This window comes from Molothrus aeneus, chromosome 13 (genome assembly GCF_037042795.1).
Source record: "Molothrus aeneus isolate 106 chromosome 13, BPBGC_Maene_1.0, whole genome shotgun sequence".
Classification (NCBI taxonomy): Eukaryota; Metazoa; Chordata; class Aves; order Passeriformes; family Icteridae; genus Molothrus; species Molothrus aeneus.
Window position 1 is genome coordinate 13,470,168 of NC_089658.1, and position 18,375 is coordinate 13,488,542.

General features: G+C 42.4%; 1 protein-coding gene across 1 annotated transcript in view; it reads right to left on the reverse strand.

Moving 5' to 3' along the window:
• Positions 1-237: 237 nt before the first annotated feature.
• AGBL1 (AGBL carboxypeptidase 1) overlaps positions 238-18,375 on the reverse strand; it is a 245,523-nt gene continuing 227,385 nt past the window's right edge. The window contains exon 23 of the mRNA XM_066559057.1: positions 238-570. Coding sequence (XP_066415154.1) covers positions 264-570 — 307 coding nt within the window. The 3' untranslated portion in view covers positions 238-263. The remainder of the gene's footprint in view (positions 571-18,375) is intronic.

The following is an 18,375-nucleotide window of genomic DNA, read 5'->3' on the forward strand; positions in this document are numbered from 1 at the left end:
GAGGCAGCCATGAAACTGGGATTGTGTTTAGGAATGGATGACCCCACACAGAACCACTTGGGCTGGTGGCCCCTCGCTCTGCCTCGGGTACAAAGTGTAAGGAGTCGCCCTCAGCAGATGTATGTATACAAATTACACAAACAGACAGTCAGCTCTCCATTCAGAACCAGGAGCAACACATCTGGGAAGGGTGCTGAAGCTGGCAAACAGGCAAACACGAGCAGTGACCCATTTTCTTGCTGCTCTGCAGGTCTCAGCCTTGCTCACACGGGACTGCTCTCAAACCCACGGCACAGCCCAAGTGCTGATGAGCCCAGAGGAAGAGCTGTGCTGTTGGGTGCTGGCTGGCTGGAAATGTAGAGCCCCCTCAGAGCCCTGGAGCTGCATGTCTGTCCTGTGGTCACTCCTTCATCTTCTGTCTCGCCTTCCACACACGAGAGGCACTCCTGGATCTCTTGGTCTAGCTCCAAGAATTCCTCTTCACCATCAGAGCTACTGGCAGTGTCATAATCAATCTCTTCTGCACAAGGAGGTTCATCATCAGACTCCAGGCTGCTGTTACTGCACCTTCTGCAGAAAAACCACAAGAGAGACTGCACGTCACCAAAGGAGGAGATGTTCTCAGGGGGAAGAGCAAGCAACAGGGAAATGCTTTTTCTGGGTTCAACCTTGGCTCTGTTAATAAGGGATGAGGTGGTACTAAGCAAGCTCTGGTGTGTCCTTGTGCCTGTCTCACCAATGAGAGTGATAAAATGAAGAGTGATACTCACTGACCTCTCAGGAGTAAAGCATTATTATTCCCAGCCCTATTACTGTTATTGCTAATACAGAAACAGACTGCTCTACATACAGACAATACCATTCTTGCCTTGAGGCACTAACAAAGGTTGCAGAAGCTGAAATATAGCAGAGGAGAAGGCATTCAGTTTCCAGAAGTCTGTCGGTTTAATCATCATCCCCCTTGCTGTAGCTCCACATTTAGTGTAAGACCTAATTAATCCAGGTGGTTGAAGTGCCTTGGCATCTTTTCCTCCTGTTCTGTGAATGCTCAGAGCACTGCTAACAAGAGGCAGTACAAACAAAAAACTGAGCCTCTTGGATCTTCAAGCACACTGTCTGCAGGGAGGGCAGAAGCACCAGGAGTGGCTGTGTTTTGTGAAGAACATGGAAAAGTTTTGATAGCTTGACTTCCTGGGAAAGGGCCAAACTCAGAGTCAAGCCTGAATGGCTGAGGAAAGACTCAAAGTGGATGTCACAGCCACATCATCTGGCTCTCAGAAAGGCAGGTTACCCCACCTTGGCCTCCTGCCATTTACTCAAAGGAACGGCCACAGGGGCTTTCCTTGCATGCCCACTTTCACTGCACAGTGCATGAGGTTTGCCTGATGCAATATTTATGGCAGAAAAGTGACCACTAGACTAGATGGCTCTGGGAGTCCTTCTCCTCCCAGGCTGCCTGCATCCCATCTGGCCCTCAGCCCATCAGGGCAACTGGGTAATTTTTTGAGACCAGAAAGAAGCCTGTGTGATTTCAGTGCTGTCTGGGTCACAGTCTGGATGAATCAGGGGAAGAGATACTGCATTTTTCACCTCCAGGTCAATGTTTTCGATCAGACTCAGAGCAGGGGAATGTATTGCTTTGGGGGACAGGCAAAGGAATAATAATATTCCACCTCTGGGGCAGAGTTTTTTAATTTGTCCTGAGCTGGGAAGAATGAATGGCTTGGCAGATGGAGCAAACACAGCTTTAATGTGTGGTCTGCTCACTTACATGCCAGTAGCCAGAATAATCTTCCAGCTTTCAGCTGTTACACAGCACGGCCAGCAAGTGATGTTTCAGAACATACCAAAGGTGTAAAGTATTGCTTTTGGATGTATTGATCCCTCCCCTCTTCTGCACTCCAAGAAAGGTGTAAGATTTTCCTAGGTCTGAGACTCCAGATCTTAACTGCAGAGTATTCTGCAGCAGAAACAGGCAGTGTCAACCCACATCTCCTTCTCAGGCTGATCTCTGGCTTAGTTTACTTCAAAGGCTGGGTATAAAGGATTTTCTGAAAGCTTAATAGAGCTGTACAGCTTAAAAATAAATAAAAGAATAATTATGCACTTTTACAGTTTCTGGCTCTACTTCAGTCTGCTCAGAAATCTGGGTCAGGAAGAACTCATACTGAAAATGAGGATGTGACATGAAACAAAACAAACAAACCAGGACAATCCTCCCAGCACAAACAGCAACAGCAATGGTCCCAGCTGAGTCTGACCAGTGGGTTTGATTTCTTCTTTTAATTTCCATATGCAGGCATTGCATGAATTACCATGATACTGAGTACCTATGATAATGTTCAAAGCTGACTAAACCCAGGGGAACCAGAATTTTCATTTATAAGCCCTGCTCTTGCAGATTTGCAATCAAAAAGAACCAAAGCATACCTACTTTCAATATTGCACTTGTACATTTTTAAGGAGCTGCTAATGCCATTGGGACAAAACATAGCTGTTACCCAACTCACTGATATTTTACAGATGGAGAAGCTTGCAGCCTAGGAACTGAAGGTCAAACATTTACATTAACAGGATAATTGGGGGGAAAAAAGGTCCCTATTATTACTTAAATCTGGGAAGCCAAATAACAGGATCTCCTGAATTTTTCAATAATTTAAGTGATTTTAAGACTGTCTTTCTGACAAAAAAGGGAAAATGCCTCCTACCACAAAAACATTTTGCTAATGAAGGGAAGTCTGGAAGACAACAAACAGAGAATGAAAGGCAAAAAATACAAACCTGCCATTTCTTTACATTGAAGACTGAAGGGATATTCTTTAGGAAGCAAGCATTTAATCATAAAACATTTGTAATGCACTTCCAGAAGTCCCCCTTGTTGCCTGCCTGCACAGCACACAAAACACCAAGAGAGCTCAATTTGGGGGGCAGTTGTGCTGCAGAAAGAGGTTCCCCATGAGTGAGGATGTGCTTAGAGCCTGTTTGGAGGTCAGGAAGGAAGATTTTCTTCCTCATTAGCTCTGCCCTTTGCTCCTCTGATGAGCAAGGCAGTTAGCACTGATCTTGGTAGTGGCTTCTCCAGCCTGGAGTGCCAGCCCTGGATCAGAGCCACCAGCACAGGTCTCACAAGCAGCAAAGGGATGGCACCAACCTCCTTCTGCTGCCAGCACAGGCTGCAGTCACACTGCTGACTTCAAAGCTGAGAGGATCTTCATCACCCTGACAAACTCCACAAACCAGTTACATCTCTGCACTGTACGGAACTTCACATCCCAATAATTCACTTTCTGCTGCAGAAGATTTAAAACACATTAAAATGTGTTTTACACACGTTACAAAGCAACACAAATGGGCTGGTTCCAAGCAGCAAGTTCTTCTGAAAGAGGAGAGGTGGCAGCTTGTGGCACGTGCAGGAGCCAGCCAGTTCCACCAACCAAGTGCCACTCCTTGCACGTGCTTCCCCACATCACAGGGACCATCCCCTTCCATGCAAATGGTGAGACATGGTAAGGAACAGGGTTGCCAATATCTATCGATTATTGTATTCTTTCCCAACAGAGTTTTGGAGGTTTGTTTGTTTATTTTTAATCTGATCTTTAAAAGCTGGAAAAGAATTAGCGCGACAAAAAATGAAACAAAAACCAAAAGAAAAACAACAACAAAAAACCTACCCAGGAGACATGAAACATATTTATCAAAGAATAATGATGTTGTCTTACAGAAGGTAAACAAAGGGGAAAACCAATGACACTACATTATAGAAATCCAAGAAAAATGTAGACTATGAATACCACTGAACATGAACACAGTGCAGAGGAGAGGGGGGAAGGCTGATAAACATATTCTACAGCCAGCAGTCCCCCAGCTTTCACAATAAAACATGGACATATTTGGTTGATCTTCAAAACCTGTGGCCTAATAGCCCTCATCTATTCCAGCTGATGGGAACCACAGCAGCAATTTGCAACTTCATGATGTGATAAATAGAATTTCTTTGTTTTGATTTTTAATTTGCATATTTACTCAGATATGACTTAATCTTAATTAGTTCTCCTTTTCTATGTGGGTGTGGTTTTTTGTTTGCTCAGTTTTGGAAAGCAAGCAAGATTTGGTTCCCTGTAAAATAATTCTGGGTTTTTTGCTGGCTTAATGGGAGAAGAAGGAGAAGGGAGCTCAGTGCCTCCTTAACACAACTGGAACTTTGTGGTATGACTGGAAAACACTTCTTTTAGGTGCCTACTGTCAACCCCTCATTGTGAATCAGCCTGCTAGGACACAGCTGGAGAGAAAGCTCTCATGTCAGCTGTCCTGCTGAGCCACACCTCACAGCACACACTCTGCAGCTGTGGTGATAAACTATAGCTGCACACTGCACATGGGCATGAGTGGCATCTCTCTTCCATACTCAATCTTCATCTACTTGTACATGCACTTCCAGGGAGTGGAGAAAACTAGAGAACCCCTGAGTAATTTCTAGCGATTTTTCACTCCCATTTTGCATTGGTGGCAGGTCACTCACTCTCTGTGTATTCTGCTGGCTGGCTCAAAATAGAACCTTTCATTTTTTCTGCTGGAAAGAATGGGCACTGAAAACTGTCCCTCTTAGGGAATCTGTGACTGCTGCTCAGGGTTTCTGCTTGACCTTCACTTGACAGCCCTCACAGTTGCAATGCATTACAGAAGGAAGTGGAGCATTTAGTTTTCTTTCATATTGCTCCTCTCACTGTTGAATTTTGTTGCAGCCTTGTCAGAGAGAAACTGGAAGTGGGAGGGTTTAAATGCATCACATAAAAAGGAGGAAAAAGCTGAGGCTGGAGACCACTGCTGGTCATGGACATACCAATGATTCTCTCTGAAGGATGTATCAACAAACAAGAAAACATGTCCTCAGCCTCTCTCTGCAATGAAAAATAACCTCCCCTGCCTGTAACCCTATTTTCTCCTTGTGTTAAACCTTCTCTCCATCATGGCATGTCCCAGTTCTTTGGAAGCTGCCCAAAGCAGGGATGTGGCTGTGTATAATGAGCCAAGCACATCTTTGATACAGTTCATAGACTAAATAAGGCAGGAAATAGCTTTACTGAAATTTTTCAAGAGATGAGACATTCTTGTGTGTGAACAGAAAACAGAAAAAAAGATCTTAATGTGATTTAACATGCCAAGTTCTCCACAGTTACAGCATTCACCTGAAGGGTGTGGTTTTTCCCCACTAAGGCAGGGAGTGGAGAGCCCAGAAAGTTCCCTGACCACAATTATCACCTGTGCAGAAGGGGAATTGCCCATTCTTTTCCAAAGAAGTTTTACCTATTGTACAAACAGTTACCAGTGCTGGTAAAAAAAGTGTCCTGAAGCTTTGAAGATATGCTGCCCTCTCTATAGTGATTTGGAATTGCCTTGCCCTTCTGGCTTTCTGACATTAAAATTCCATCTACATCACCAAATCTAAAAGGGATGTGTGGTCTTGCACAGTTTTGCTTTTGAGGAAACCATATGTTTTATTAAAAGCAGGAACACTGCTTCTGAAGGCTTGTAATGAATCTAAAATGAACCTTAAGCAGACACATTTGCAGTAATCCCAGAGTACAATTCTGCCTTTAATTGCTTCAATAAAGTAGTATTTTAGGACATAAATGAAACAACTATGAGGCTTGCAGGTAATTACACCTGTAAGAAATACAATCCAGCAACAAGATGCCAGCAAAGAAGGGCTTTAATTTGCCCTTTGTGTCTGGATTCAGTTGCTACAAGATGCCTTGCACACCTTGTAATGACTTTCTAATTTCTCCTCTGCTGCTCAGCAGCTCCCCAGACAGCAGCCTGGCACCCTCCTGCCTGAGGAATGCCAGACAAGGATCTGTTTAGTCCCTGACCTCACCAAGGGAGAGAACCAGCTCTGTTCTGACGCAGGATGACTCCAGCTTTAGGAGCTATTGCTTTCCCCTCGTTGCTGCTGCACAGCAAACACCAATGATGTTAATTTTGTAGACTCCCAAGGGACTTCCCTTCCCAAAGATCCTTTGACAAGGACTTTTGCATCACTCAACATCTCCTGAGAAAATGTGTGCTCAGCCCAAGGCTGTGCCAGGTGCCCTGGCTCTCAGCCCACCTCGGCCCATCCTTTCACCAGCAATATAAACGTAATTAAACGTGGTCTTGAATCCTGTTTGCTGTGGCTGAGACATGTTTGGTCTTGTTTCGAGTGTAGGTTGGGTTTTTTTTTTTTTCCTTTTTTTCTTCCTGCTGCAAATAGCCAAGAGAAAGGTGCAATTCATCGCTAAGGCTCGAACTAATTAGTTTTTCAGAAGTTCCCAGGCTAATTGTAGACTGCAATATTTATAATTGATTTGGCCAGATTAGAAATGGGTGTCTGGTGCACTAGTTAGATAAGTAAAGGGCAAATGGGTTTTATTTAGAAGAGAAGGGAAGACAGCTTGTAAATAAAAGGAGAGCATGAAGAGGAAGAAACAGGCTGACTCCTGGCCAATACTGTCCCCTAATGTTCATTCAGGCTTGCAACAATTTAGCCCTGGGTCAGCAATTCACTTGCATCTACCATAAACTGTTCTTATTCCCAGGAATGGCTGCCTTCAACAGTGGTGAGAAGGTGGCTGATGATGCTGTAGGGGCAGGGGAGGTATTAGGCACACATCTCTCATCACAGTTTTCCATTTCCATCTTAGGAAATGGAAAAGCCTTCAATGAAAGCAGAGAACTGCATTTAATTGAATTACACCATGCCATTGGGACAGCTTTGATCTTTCTGTGAAAGATGAGTTTGCAGACAGGACAGGAAGGCATTTTTCTCCCATTTGAAGGGTAGCTGACATTGCATGACATTCCTGGGTTCCAGGTATCTCAGCTCAGATCCAGGTGTGCTTCCAATGCTAACCAACAAAATTCACACAAACTGGTCTTCAGACTTGCAGGATGGAAAAGCTGCTGAGGGGCCAGAGGCTGTGGATTCAGTCTTATGAACAATCATTAATTTCCTCCTAATGGAAGACCAATCTATATATCAGGGCAAACGCTGCATCTTTAGCATTCTTATAGCTGTAGGCTTGTAAGCATTAATAAAACCCAGTGACTTGAACAGATACAAGTCAGCCACGAAATTAAGCTCTGGCAGTTGCTGCAGACCCCAAACATAATGAGTTTTTCTTCTCTCACCCTTAGACTGTTCTTAGGTCTTGTATATTTTTTTTCTTTAAATACCTTCACATTTCAGCACAGGAAAGCACCATCCTGTGAGTATTTTATTAAAGATTTGTGAACTGGCATATTCATTTTGGTTTGTGATGATGTTTTCTTTCACATAGTACAATACCTGTCTTGGACAAACCATTAATAATTCCATTAATCTGCTGCTTGCAAGGGCAGATATGAGCAGAACAGCTGCATCCCCATCACCACTGACAAGTTAAACCAGGGTAAAATTTCCACTTAATATGGTGTGAAGTTAATTTTAAAACAACCTAAGCATGGAAAACTCTGACTTTACCTCCACAGACATTCCAGGCAACTTGTTAAACTTCAGTCGCACCAAACAAATTCAGCCACTCCACCCAAGCTGGGGGAACAGCTCATTCACCCAAAACTGGCATCCAGCCCCAGGTTCTGTGTTAATTCCTTGGCAATATGAGATATGACTGAAGAAATCTTGAGACCTGACTGTCCATGTCTGTACAGCACTATATTCTTCACATTTGGGCCAAATCTCAAGCACCAGGGCTCAAGCCCTGGGATACAAATTTTAAGCAAATTGAAGACTTTTATAAGAGTTATATGTGATATATTTATGTGATATATTTAGGCACTGTTGGGAAACAAAAGTTTAGAGTGTTTTGGAAAAGCATAGGCCACATCTTGCTTTTTAGATCCATATTACACTACTACTTGGTGTTTATTTAAGGGATGGTTTAATAGCAGGGCCACTGTGATCTTGTTAAATTCATTAAAAATTAGATATACTCACAGGAAACAGAATATGGCTGATGCAAAATAGATGGAATAATACCCATCCACCAGGCAGCACAAGCAGTGGCTTGGACTTGGAGTTGAAGGATCAGAGGAAATGCTTCCAAACCAGGTAAATTTTGGCTTTTTACAGCTTAAGCTTCCTACAGAAATATGAGCAGTCAAGGCCCCCTGTATGGGAAGATATTTAGTGAGACTACCAGAACTCATTAGGATACTAAATAATGAAAGAGTTGCTGAAAATATGATTTTGAAAGTGTTTGAGAGCTTTTCTCACAGTGTCTCTATCTCAAGCAATTTCTTCTCAAAAGGATAATCATGTTATTGATGATACTTAGCAGTCCAGCCAAAGTAATACAGGAAGATTATTGGAATCCTTTTATTTGCTTTTAGATGCTTCCAGTAGTTGAGATATTGGCACTGTGTGGGGAAAGAAATGTAGAAAGATTTTGGCTTAGATGCTAAAAAATTGTACTGCTGAGGATAAAGAATATAAAGGCAGGCAGGTTCTCCTGAGATCTTTTTGAGATCTTTTTTCCCTTGGTGCTCTTTCACATAATTCCACTGACTCTATCCAAGCTGTATAAGTGGTTCTATATATTTAATTTCAAAAGTCCAAGTTTTATATGTATATATCCCTTAGTTCTCTCTGGGCAACTTAAAGGATTTGGGATTTTGAAAGCAAAATGTTTTAAGACGACCAAGACATGTCTAGCCTGTGCCTTAGTTAAATTTCTGTCCTACGTACAAGGTATTTTTGGGTCAGATAAATACACATACAAATATTTGTTTGCACAGCAGAAGATAGATAGATATCTAATTACTTGACTGAACTAATAATTGCTATAAATTACTAATTTCCAACCACTACACCCCGTGAAGGAGAAAGAAACCTCTTGGTTGCTAGTTTTTCTTCATGAAAATATATTTTTAGCTGATACCCACTTTGATATTTCAGAGAATCTATGGCAGAGGACAAATTATGAGGTTAAATTATTATAAATTGTATGTGTCCATGTATGTAAATAAGCTTACAAAAGCATGTAAATACAGCACCATCCCTTATCTACCTTTCCTTAAAGACAGATAAATAATAGATATTATTTATCACATATTATACACAACACAGACACCCACACATGCACTCAGTTATGTGGGTTGCTCTGTATTCAGAGCACAATTTTCATTACAAGACATGGGAGGTCTCAGGAGATGCTCCTACAGCTCCCTGAGAAATAACAACAGGTGATCACTGAACCTTGATGCTGTTGCATTCAAGTGGAAGCAACCTGAGGGAAAGAGCTGTTTTCTGACCAGAGCAAAGCAATTCTTTGACTCCAGTCCCCAGGTGAGTGTTGACAAAGCAGGAGTTCACCTGAAAGGGAAATTTAGACCATCTGGGTAGGACTGGCAGCAACCGACAGAATGAGAGGACACAGTCCTAAGCTGTGCCAAGGGAAATACAGGTTGGATATTATAGGTTGGTATCATTGTTAAAGTTTTTTACAGAAAGGGTGATAAAGTACTGGAATGGTCTGCCCGGGGAGGTGGTGGAGCCACCATCCTTGGATGTGGCACTGGGTGCCATGGTTTAGTTGAAGTGTTGGGGCTGGGTTGGACTTGATGATCTTGAAGGTCTCTTCCAACCCAGCGATTCTGTGGCTTGAGATATGTTAGGATAGTCAAGAGGCAGGCAGAAATGGTTGTCTAAAACATCCAGTGTTATCAGCTGTTTGGGAGCTTAAAGCAAGACTGTGGCTAAAGATCTTGTCTTCTCAATAAGGAAATCAGCACATTTTCCTATTCCACGTGGGCCTGACTTGTTCTTGTACCTCTTAAAGTAAGGAATACACATTTGTAGAAACCTCTCTGCACAAATCTTTTTTTTTTTTTTTCCACAACCTTGTGCTTCAAATGGGTAAAGAACAGGTGCGACCAAAAATACTCAACTCTGGTAAAGAGAATGATTCTTGTTCTGAAACACCCAGAGAAGGTGTACAGAAATACATGGAGGTTCAACAGCTGTTCTTCCACTGAATTCTGCTTTTAAGGAAAGGCTTCAGACAAATCTCAGCTTAAGGGCCACAGAAAGCAATTCTTGGAGTGCACTGAAGACAGTTAAGGCCAACATGATGGCAAAAAAAACCCTGAAGCCTCAGAGGTTCCAGGTGATGAACATCAATTAACATGGCCACCTCTTAAATGGTCCTATGGTCCTTTACCAAGGTCTGGTGTTATCTATTATCTTTACCAAATCTGTGTTATCACAGATTTCTTGGAATGGATCCGACACAAATCTGCAAAGTCACAATCCTCCTAAAAGTTACACATCTCATTCAGGGGTGCTCATGAGAAACCTCCTGTATTGTAAAAAGTTCTGAGACTGATATGCAACTTTTGTTCTCTCCTCCTTTCCTGAGGAGAACAAATATATTTAATCAATATTATAGTTGGTGGGGGAGAGAGAGAGAGAGACCCTCTGTGTACCCATAAGAATGAAAGACAGCAAGGGCAAGGTCAAAGAAATCTATTGTGCCTTTAAAAGCAGATTGAAGTGGGGTTTATAGCAGAAACATCTGATGAAGTATGTGTGATCATAAATAATCAACAATAGATGCAGCTTAAAACTTCAGCTTCTGACCTCATCCTAAATCTCTTCCCAGACATAATGAGATTCAGATAAAACAAATCTGAATACTCATGTTCAATATCTTTCAAAACATTCTGATCAATTATGTTTTTAACACCATATGGACCCAAATCCAAAATCTAGCTTAACCTCGCTCATTACACAGCTGATTTGCATATGCTTTGGACTCCATTAAGGACAACAAAAAATGTCATCTACTGCATATAAAAATGGCAACGCTTGCTAATTCCCTGATCTTGCCAAAGCCCTGCCAGATGTTTCATGAAGAATAGCAAATATTTCATTATGTTCTCCCTGCTTCCTAAAATTTGTCTGTCAGGAACTGCAAGGATGAACAAGAAAAACAACAGGCATGGAGAGCTGACAAAAACATGAAGCATCAGTTTCAACGTATTTCAGAGCTCAAACAGGGTTCTAAAGGGTTTCTTTGTGCCAGAAGGACCTCCAGCCAGGAAAATATGACTCCCAGTAAAGAGAGGAAAGAGGAAAAACAACCATTTGCTCTGATCTAAGGAGACAGCATTGCCTTGCAAAAAGAACAGAGTAAAGCACATATAAAAGTTGCCATTGCTGTTTGTTGTACAAGAGATCTCCAAATTCTCTTCAATGTTCCTGTTGTAGGTATTTAATAATGTTTCACCTGTATAACAGGCAGATGCAGTTTTCAAATGAATCCATTTGTAGCTTGTAGCATCTACCAACTCCCAGCAGGGAACATTTTTTAAAATCACTGTTAACATGAGTATTTTCTGAATATTTTATAAAAATCAATCTTCAAATGCCTGCCAAAATATTCTATGTGTTTTACCTGAAAGTTGCAATTATATTTTCTTTCTTTTTTCTCTATGTGAATATATATGTCTATATTTATATATGCTTACATAAATTCTTTAAAAAACACTAACCCACCATGGAAGCAAGCATATTCTGAGTGAAAGCTGAAGCAACATAAACTGACAAAAGTATTCATTTAATTATGGCAAGACATGTATTTGGATGGATGGGGCAAATTATAGCACAGCTTGCAGAGCAGTGAAACAATCACTTTATAGAGAACCACCCTGAGCATTTAACGTCACTGTCTGATTTACAACTAAAAATGATAAAAGGTCAGTTCTTGTGCACAGTGTAAGTGACTGAAAAAATGTGTCAGGCTGTACATCAAAAGAAAATTAAATCATGAGGTTAAAACTCTTGGTTTTCAAAGATACAGGTTCTGTACTCCCTGGGCTTGCAGCCACTGTGAGCAAACTGCTTTTCTCTCTTTGCCCCAGTTCCCCAGAAATGGGGACGCATAAGGCTCCATCACTGCACCTGTCTGCATGGCAGAGCCAAGGTGTGTCTGAACCCTTCCAACACCTGCCAAGTCCAAATGAGGATGCAGAGAACTTTAATTGCCTCTTCTATGTGTGTGCCCTTCTCTCCTCTGAAAGCAGTGACAAAAAAGGGTGCTTAACCTTGCTGAGCAAGGTCCAAAAAGGTGCTAAACCTCACTGAGTTTGGTCCAAAAACTCCTTTCAACAAACTGTGACTTCAGTAAAGCAGCAAGTTTCCAGATCCATTAGGGACAGAAGTCAGTGTTCTTGATTCTGCCAGACAGGAATGAAGAGTTTAGCAGGAGAAATGATGAGGATGTAGGACTCCTGTTGACATCAAGAGGGGGGAGAGATGCTCAGTGACACCAAGGATTAGCTGCCAGATCATATTTTGAAAGAGAAATGCTGTAATTCTTACAGTCCTGAAAACAAGTAACATCATAAAAGTGAAGGGGAGATTGTTTAGAAGGGGAAGAAACAGCCAAAAGCTGCCAGATTTTCAGTACCCAGTGTGATTTTAAAGTGCCCAGCAATCCTGGCTGCCAGATCCAGCTCAAGCAAACAAAGGTTGAGGACTTGTGCACAATGGTTCCACTGGACCTGAAAACCTCATTAGTCACAAAATCTTGTATTTCCTGGCATTTGCCTTTGTAGTTATCTTTTCCTAGCTCCTCATTTTGTCTCTGCTTCAGAAAGCTGCTTATTGCACCAAAATTAAGTGACATCTGCTCCTCTCATGGTGGATTCCAGGAACTGAAACACCAGCTGAAGAGCAGGTCGTGAGTTGTTCTGGCTCATGAATTGTCACCAAGGCGTGGAAAGAGCCCACAGAAATTACATTTTCCAGTACAAACAGCACAGATCCAAGTGCTAGAATACACAAACACACACTTCACAGAGGGGATGCATTTAGGAAGGTTATATTCATGGATACATACAGGGTTCTTGATTGATGTGTTCTGTGAGAGAACCTCTTCCTTCCCCACCAAATCATCATGGCCTCATTTTCTCCACAGACATTTCTCCTGCAGCAGCAATAATGAGGTACCCCCACAGCAACATTTCAAGTGCCAGTAACACAGAAACCCTTAAAAAACCCTTGTATGCTGCTGAGGGGCCCAGGCTCTTGGAATGATGGAGATAATAGAATGGTGGAGTAGCTGCAGCCAAGTCAGGCTGCTGCTGACTTTACCCTGAGATTCCCAGGCTTACGCTGGACTTTCTCCTTTTCTGCACAGCCAACCCAGAGATAAAACTGTGTCAGATTTAATGGTGCATGATACAGGCAATTCAGTATCAAGGAGAGGGGGGAAAGAAAGCATTTCTGAGGCAAGATGGGTTATCAGCTCAGCTCAAAAAGCAACCTATCAAGAAACACTGCCAAGGCGACTTCAGAAATCTATAATTTAGGTGTTACCTTAAGCCTGAAACTTTGTTTGGAAATTTCATACTTCTCACAAGCAGACTGGCAAAGCCCAGGAGGATCAGACCAGCTATCAGTCCAGATGACAAAGTAATACACTTAGTGTATATCAAGTGCTGTGCACATGAAAGGTACAGGAAAGATGGCAACATTATACAGTTTTATCCTGCAAGGAATCAAAGCTGTTATTACACAGCAGTTTTCCAAGGGCTATTACACTCCATTGCTTACCCACCAATCAGCTCACCTTACTGGGCTTCCCAACAGTATGAATCACTTTTAAATAACAATGCATTTAAATCAATACTTTACATACAAACTTTGCAGCCTGAAACACCCCATACTGCTTTCTGAAAAGGGAAGAAGCCTGAAGATTTATCTGGAACAGGGCTGTTGATGTGCAGGAAGCTGCACCAGCATGTCCCAGCTGAGCAGATGAGCTCCTGAACACCATCATTCACTACTAATTTTGCAGCCATTGCTGAGGCAGGGAGAGACACTTTACTTTAAATCTTGTCATTTTTTAGAACAGAAGGCAAAGAATTCTAAAGTCAGTCAACAACTGCTGCAAAAATTTTAAGGAACTGAAGAGAAATATGCCCTGTGTCAAAACTTGGCAAAGATGAAAGCCCTAGATCCCCAATTCTTAATGCTCAGAGTATTTCTTGGTTTGCAAGTGAATAAGGATTGCTGTGCAAGGACAATCATTCCATGGAATCAATGATCTGGGCTGGAAGGGACCTTAAAGATAATCTCATTCCAATCCTCCTTTCATGGCCAGGAGCATTTTCCACTAGATCAGGTTGCTCAAAGCCCCATCCAACCTGACCTTGAACACTTCCAGGGATGGGGATCATTGGTTGATCATTACAACAGCAGTGAGAGCCTGTGGAACTTTTCATGCCAGCCTCACACCCCTACTCCACAGAGGGGCCCCGTGGCAAGGCAGGGTGCAAACTGCAGTCACTCCTGGGAGGGCTGTGCCTGCTTGAGCAGCTCTGGGAAAGCTTGGGGCTTGGGAAATGGCAGACCCAGGTCAGGGAAGCTGTGTTCACTGATCCAGGGCACTCTTAGGCAGGCTTTTTCAGCCATGCTCCCAGGTCTCAGTGGAAGACAGAACAAATCCTGCCAGTTGCCTTTCTCTGACACTCATGTATTTGCTGGAGCTGTCTCCTGTGAGTTTAGGAGGAAAAGGCTCAGATTTAAATACACTTACACAATTAGGGTTGTATTAACCTAAGATGTTAAGGGTGAATTCCATAAGCAAAATGTGTAAATTATGTATCCAAAGATCTGTGACTATGCAGGAGCCCAGCCAAGCACCCCAAACCAATAGCTTTAGGTTCTGGAGATGCTTCCTCCCACTTCTTCATGCTGTTGTAGACATTCCCAAGAGGTCCATGAGGATACAATAAAGAGAAAAGAAAATTTCCTGAGCTGTCTGCTCCCTTGCTGCTTTCAAGGTCTCCCCATCCCAGAAGTTTCACATATCCTTGGCACACACTACTCCCTATAGTCAGGAAATGCCTAATATTTCTCTTCTTACAGAGGGTCTTCTTTAAGATGGATTCAACTAAAACTCCTCAAACTCAGACCTGTCAATTTCCTCTGCTGGAGACTCTGGATTTAGATATCTTTGCTCTACTGGAAAATATCCACTGATAACAAGCAATTATTATTATGAGATACATACTTAGAGATAGAAACTGGCTGTTAGGAAAGACTGAAATGAAGGGAAGAGGAGCAAAATAAAAATACTATTCCCACTTACCCTGACAGGGATTTAATCACCTTCCCAGCATGACATATCAAGAGTCCTTGGACAACCTCCTGAACAAGACTCAATTGACACCTATAATGTAAAGCACTTGATTTTTTCACGATAACATTAAACATCATTACTAGAAATGGATGATGCAGTTCAAAGCTAATTTCAAATTTAATTTGAAACCATTAAATATATATGTAATTGCCTCTTCCCACAAACCAGAATTTGGGCCCTGAAGGCAGCATCCATAGTAAGCTAAAAGACGGTATGTGAAGCTCTTTCTGTGAGAATTAACAGGTGTGCATGAGATTCAATGATTTATAAAATACATACATGAGGCCTCTATTAGGAAGAACTGAAATCAAACATTATGTGATTAGGGCTGTTTTAAAGCAATAACTGTAGTGGGGAGGAGGTGCTGTAGGAGAGGAACAGAGGGTTAATGTGCTCTTCTTGACAATGCTGTGGACCTGAACATTCAAGTCAAGATGGAAAAAACTGAGCAAACCAACTGTGGCATATTCCAGAAGGAATTCGGGGTGCATCATGAATCCTCAGAGAGTTCAGAGTGCAAGCAAATTGTGCTGGACAAGCAGCAGACCCCTGAGAATGGATCTGCCTGCTTTAAGGGCAGTGCTGAGACTGACAGCCTCAAAATGAGCATCCCTGGCACAGAGCTGAGCAACCAACAAAAGGAGACATCCTGCCAAAGCACAGATTAGAAAATTAGTTATGGAGGTGAACAAAACAGTAGCTGGTACAGAATTTCAATGGGGATAAAAAAAAATCTCAGTCTAGAACACAGCAAGGAAATGAGGTCCCTGTAAAGCTCAGGAGAGGTGTGAAGTGAGGCAGGAGACACAGGGAGGGTGGAAAGATGTAAAGTATTAAAGCAGCTGCACTGCTCAGATAACCTGGACTCCAGCAGTGCCCAGGACTGCTGACCACAGGAGCTACAACAGTATCTGCCTCCTTGGAAAGGCCCTCAGTTTGATCAGCATCTGCCAGGTGTAGGAATAAGCTGAGAGCCTAGCAGGAACAGGGCTCTGGGTAGCTGACAGCTCTTGCCTAAAGCCTGTTGCAGGAGAACAGGGTGTTCCATGCTCCTGCCAGGACACTCAGTAGCAGGACTTTTGAATGCTCACCAAGGTCAATGAGGCAGCTGAGGACAGCTGGGATTGGGGTTACCTGCAGGGGCTTGTGGGGCTGCTGCAGCAGCATGGGACAGACACACCCCTTAGGTCAGGCTTTGGCCAGTACAACACAGTGGTGGAAATCATTCTGAAATCTGTTATTCCTTGGTAAGGCTGGATACAAAATGGGGAGCTCATATCCAGATTGTGGCCTTTTTCCAGTTCTGAAATCCAAACATTATGTATTCCTGTTTCCTTATCCAGTGTTGCTTCAGTGCTTAATTATCTACCTGCTGGCCTGGCCTTTTCTGCCATACTGGTGCCAGACCATCACTGATGTGCCTATCAGGGTGAAACGAGCTCTGATCTGGGTGATAAATTGTTTTTGCTGCAGCTGCTCACATCTCGTAAATGTTTAAACAGCATAATCACACACATATCTAGTAGCTGCTTGGTTATGTTTATTTTGGATGAGGTGCTATGAAGTTTCTTAGATGTGTGTGTCAAATATTCATAGATGGCAGGCTACTGAAATATTTTTCTTTAGTATTTATTTATAGACTTTATTTATCAACAGAATCAATCTTCACGTTCCCAGACGCAGCATTACTTCTTGCCTTACCCATTTTTCCCAGACAGTGCCTGTCTATCTAACAATATCCCTCTTCCTGCAACATCTATTCACAGAATATCTGTGCAAGGTATCTTCCCATGGGTACTCACAGCATCCATCTCTTTAATTCCAGCCATATATCCACTCCATCTAATGCTCGTCATCTCTCTGAAGCACTTGCTCTCTCTCTCTCCTCACCATCTCTTTATCAGGCAATGGTATCTGTCTCTCACTTGTGATTCTCTATCCCTTTCTCTCAGTCACTCACCAGGGTATAATTATGGATTTTGGACCGCAAGAGGTTTCCTTTTTTTTTTTCCTCCCCAAATTGGGCTCACAAATCACCACTTAATTTATTTGTTTTTATGCAAAGGCTGGATGTGAGAAATGAACTCCAGAAGGGTACAAGTGCCTTTGGGTCAAAGCCTCTTTCTTAGGCTTTTTTTGCTTCCCTGCTGTGTGCGAACTGTTCACTGCTGTGAGAGCTGCTGTTATCTGAGAAACTCATCTTCAAACAAAGATGCTGCAGTGACTACTGCCTCCCTGTTCTCTTCCTCTCTTCCCTTTCCAATTCCCTTTTTCTCCTATTCCCTTTTTCTCCTCCCATGTTTCCTCTCTTCCCTCGCCCCAGTACTTTGCATCCACTACTTCAAGTTTTTCCCTTCCCTTCTTTTGTCTGCTTGATATTCCAAGGATGAAAAGTGAAAGTCCCTCCCTATTAAAAATTCACTGTCAAATAAATATTAAAGCAGGCAGGAAAATCCAGTTGGCTCTGTGTGATTTATCATGATCTGCAACACAAGACCCAGGTTTACCCAATTCACAGGGTTATGAAAGACTTGGTGACCCCCAGCTCTTAGAAACCCCATGATGGGGACAGATTCCCTCCTCACCATCAGCCTGAATGAGATGGGTAGGGCAGGAGAGGAAGAATGTAAAAACTAAAACCTCTCCTTGATTTTTTTCTTCCTACTTTTTTTTCCTCTTACAGAAAAATTGGCACAAAAACTGTAAAAAATATTATCAGGTCACATGGAAATTATTGGAGAGGAGAGGAAATGAAAAAAAAAAGGAAAGAAAAGGAAATAAAGCAGAGCAAACTCTGGTATGAAAGGGGGGAGGGAAAAGCTTCCATGTCTCTGGCTTTGGTTCCCTGTAGAAAGAGTCCAGCAGTTCATAGTTTTTCTTCAGGCAGGGCCAGTATGGTTCAACAGCAGAATAAAACATGCAATAATTCATTAATAGCTTCACAGTTTTATGGATAGGTTTAACTCTCCCTTATTTAGAGCTGCTGGAAAAGACTGAGACAGATGCAAAGCACAACAACATGAATTAACTGGTATCAACATGGAAGGAGAAAATACTATTTTCACTGAAGTGAGCAAATTTGCTGATAGCTTATGGACTTCAGAGGGGACCCAGATTTAATTTGAAGAGTAAAGATATTTCCCCTCCCACCACAGTCTGCCATGTCTGTGTGAGCTGTAGGATTGCTAGC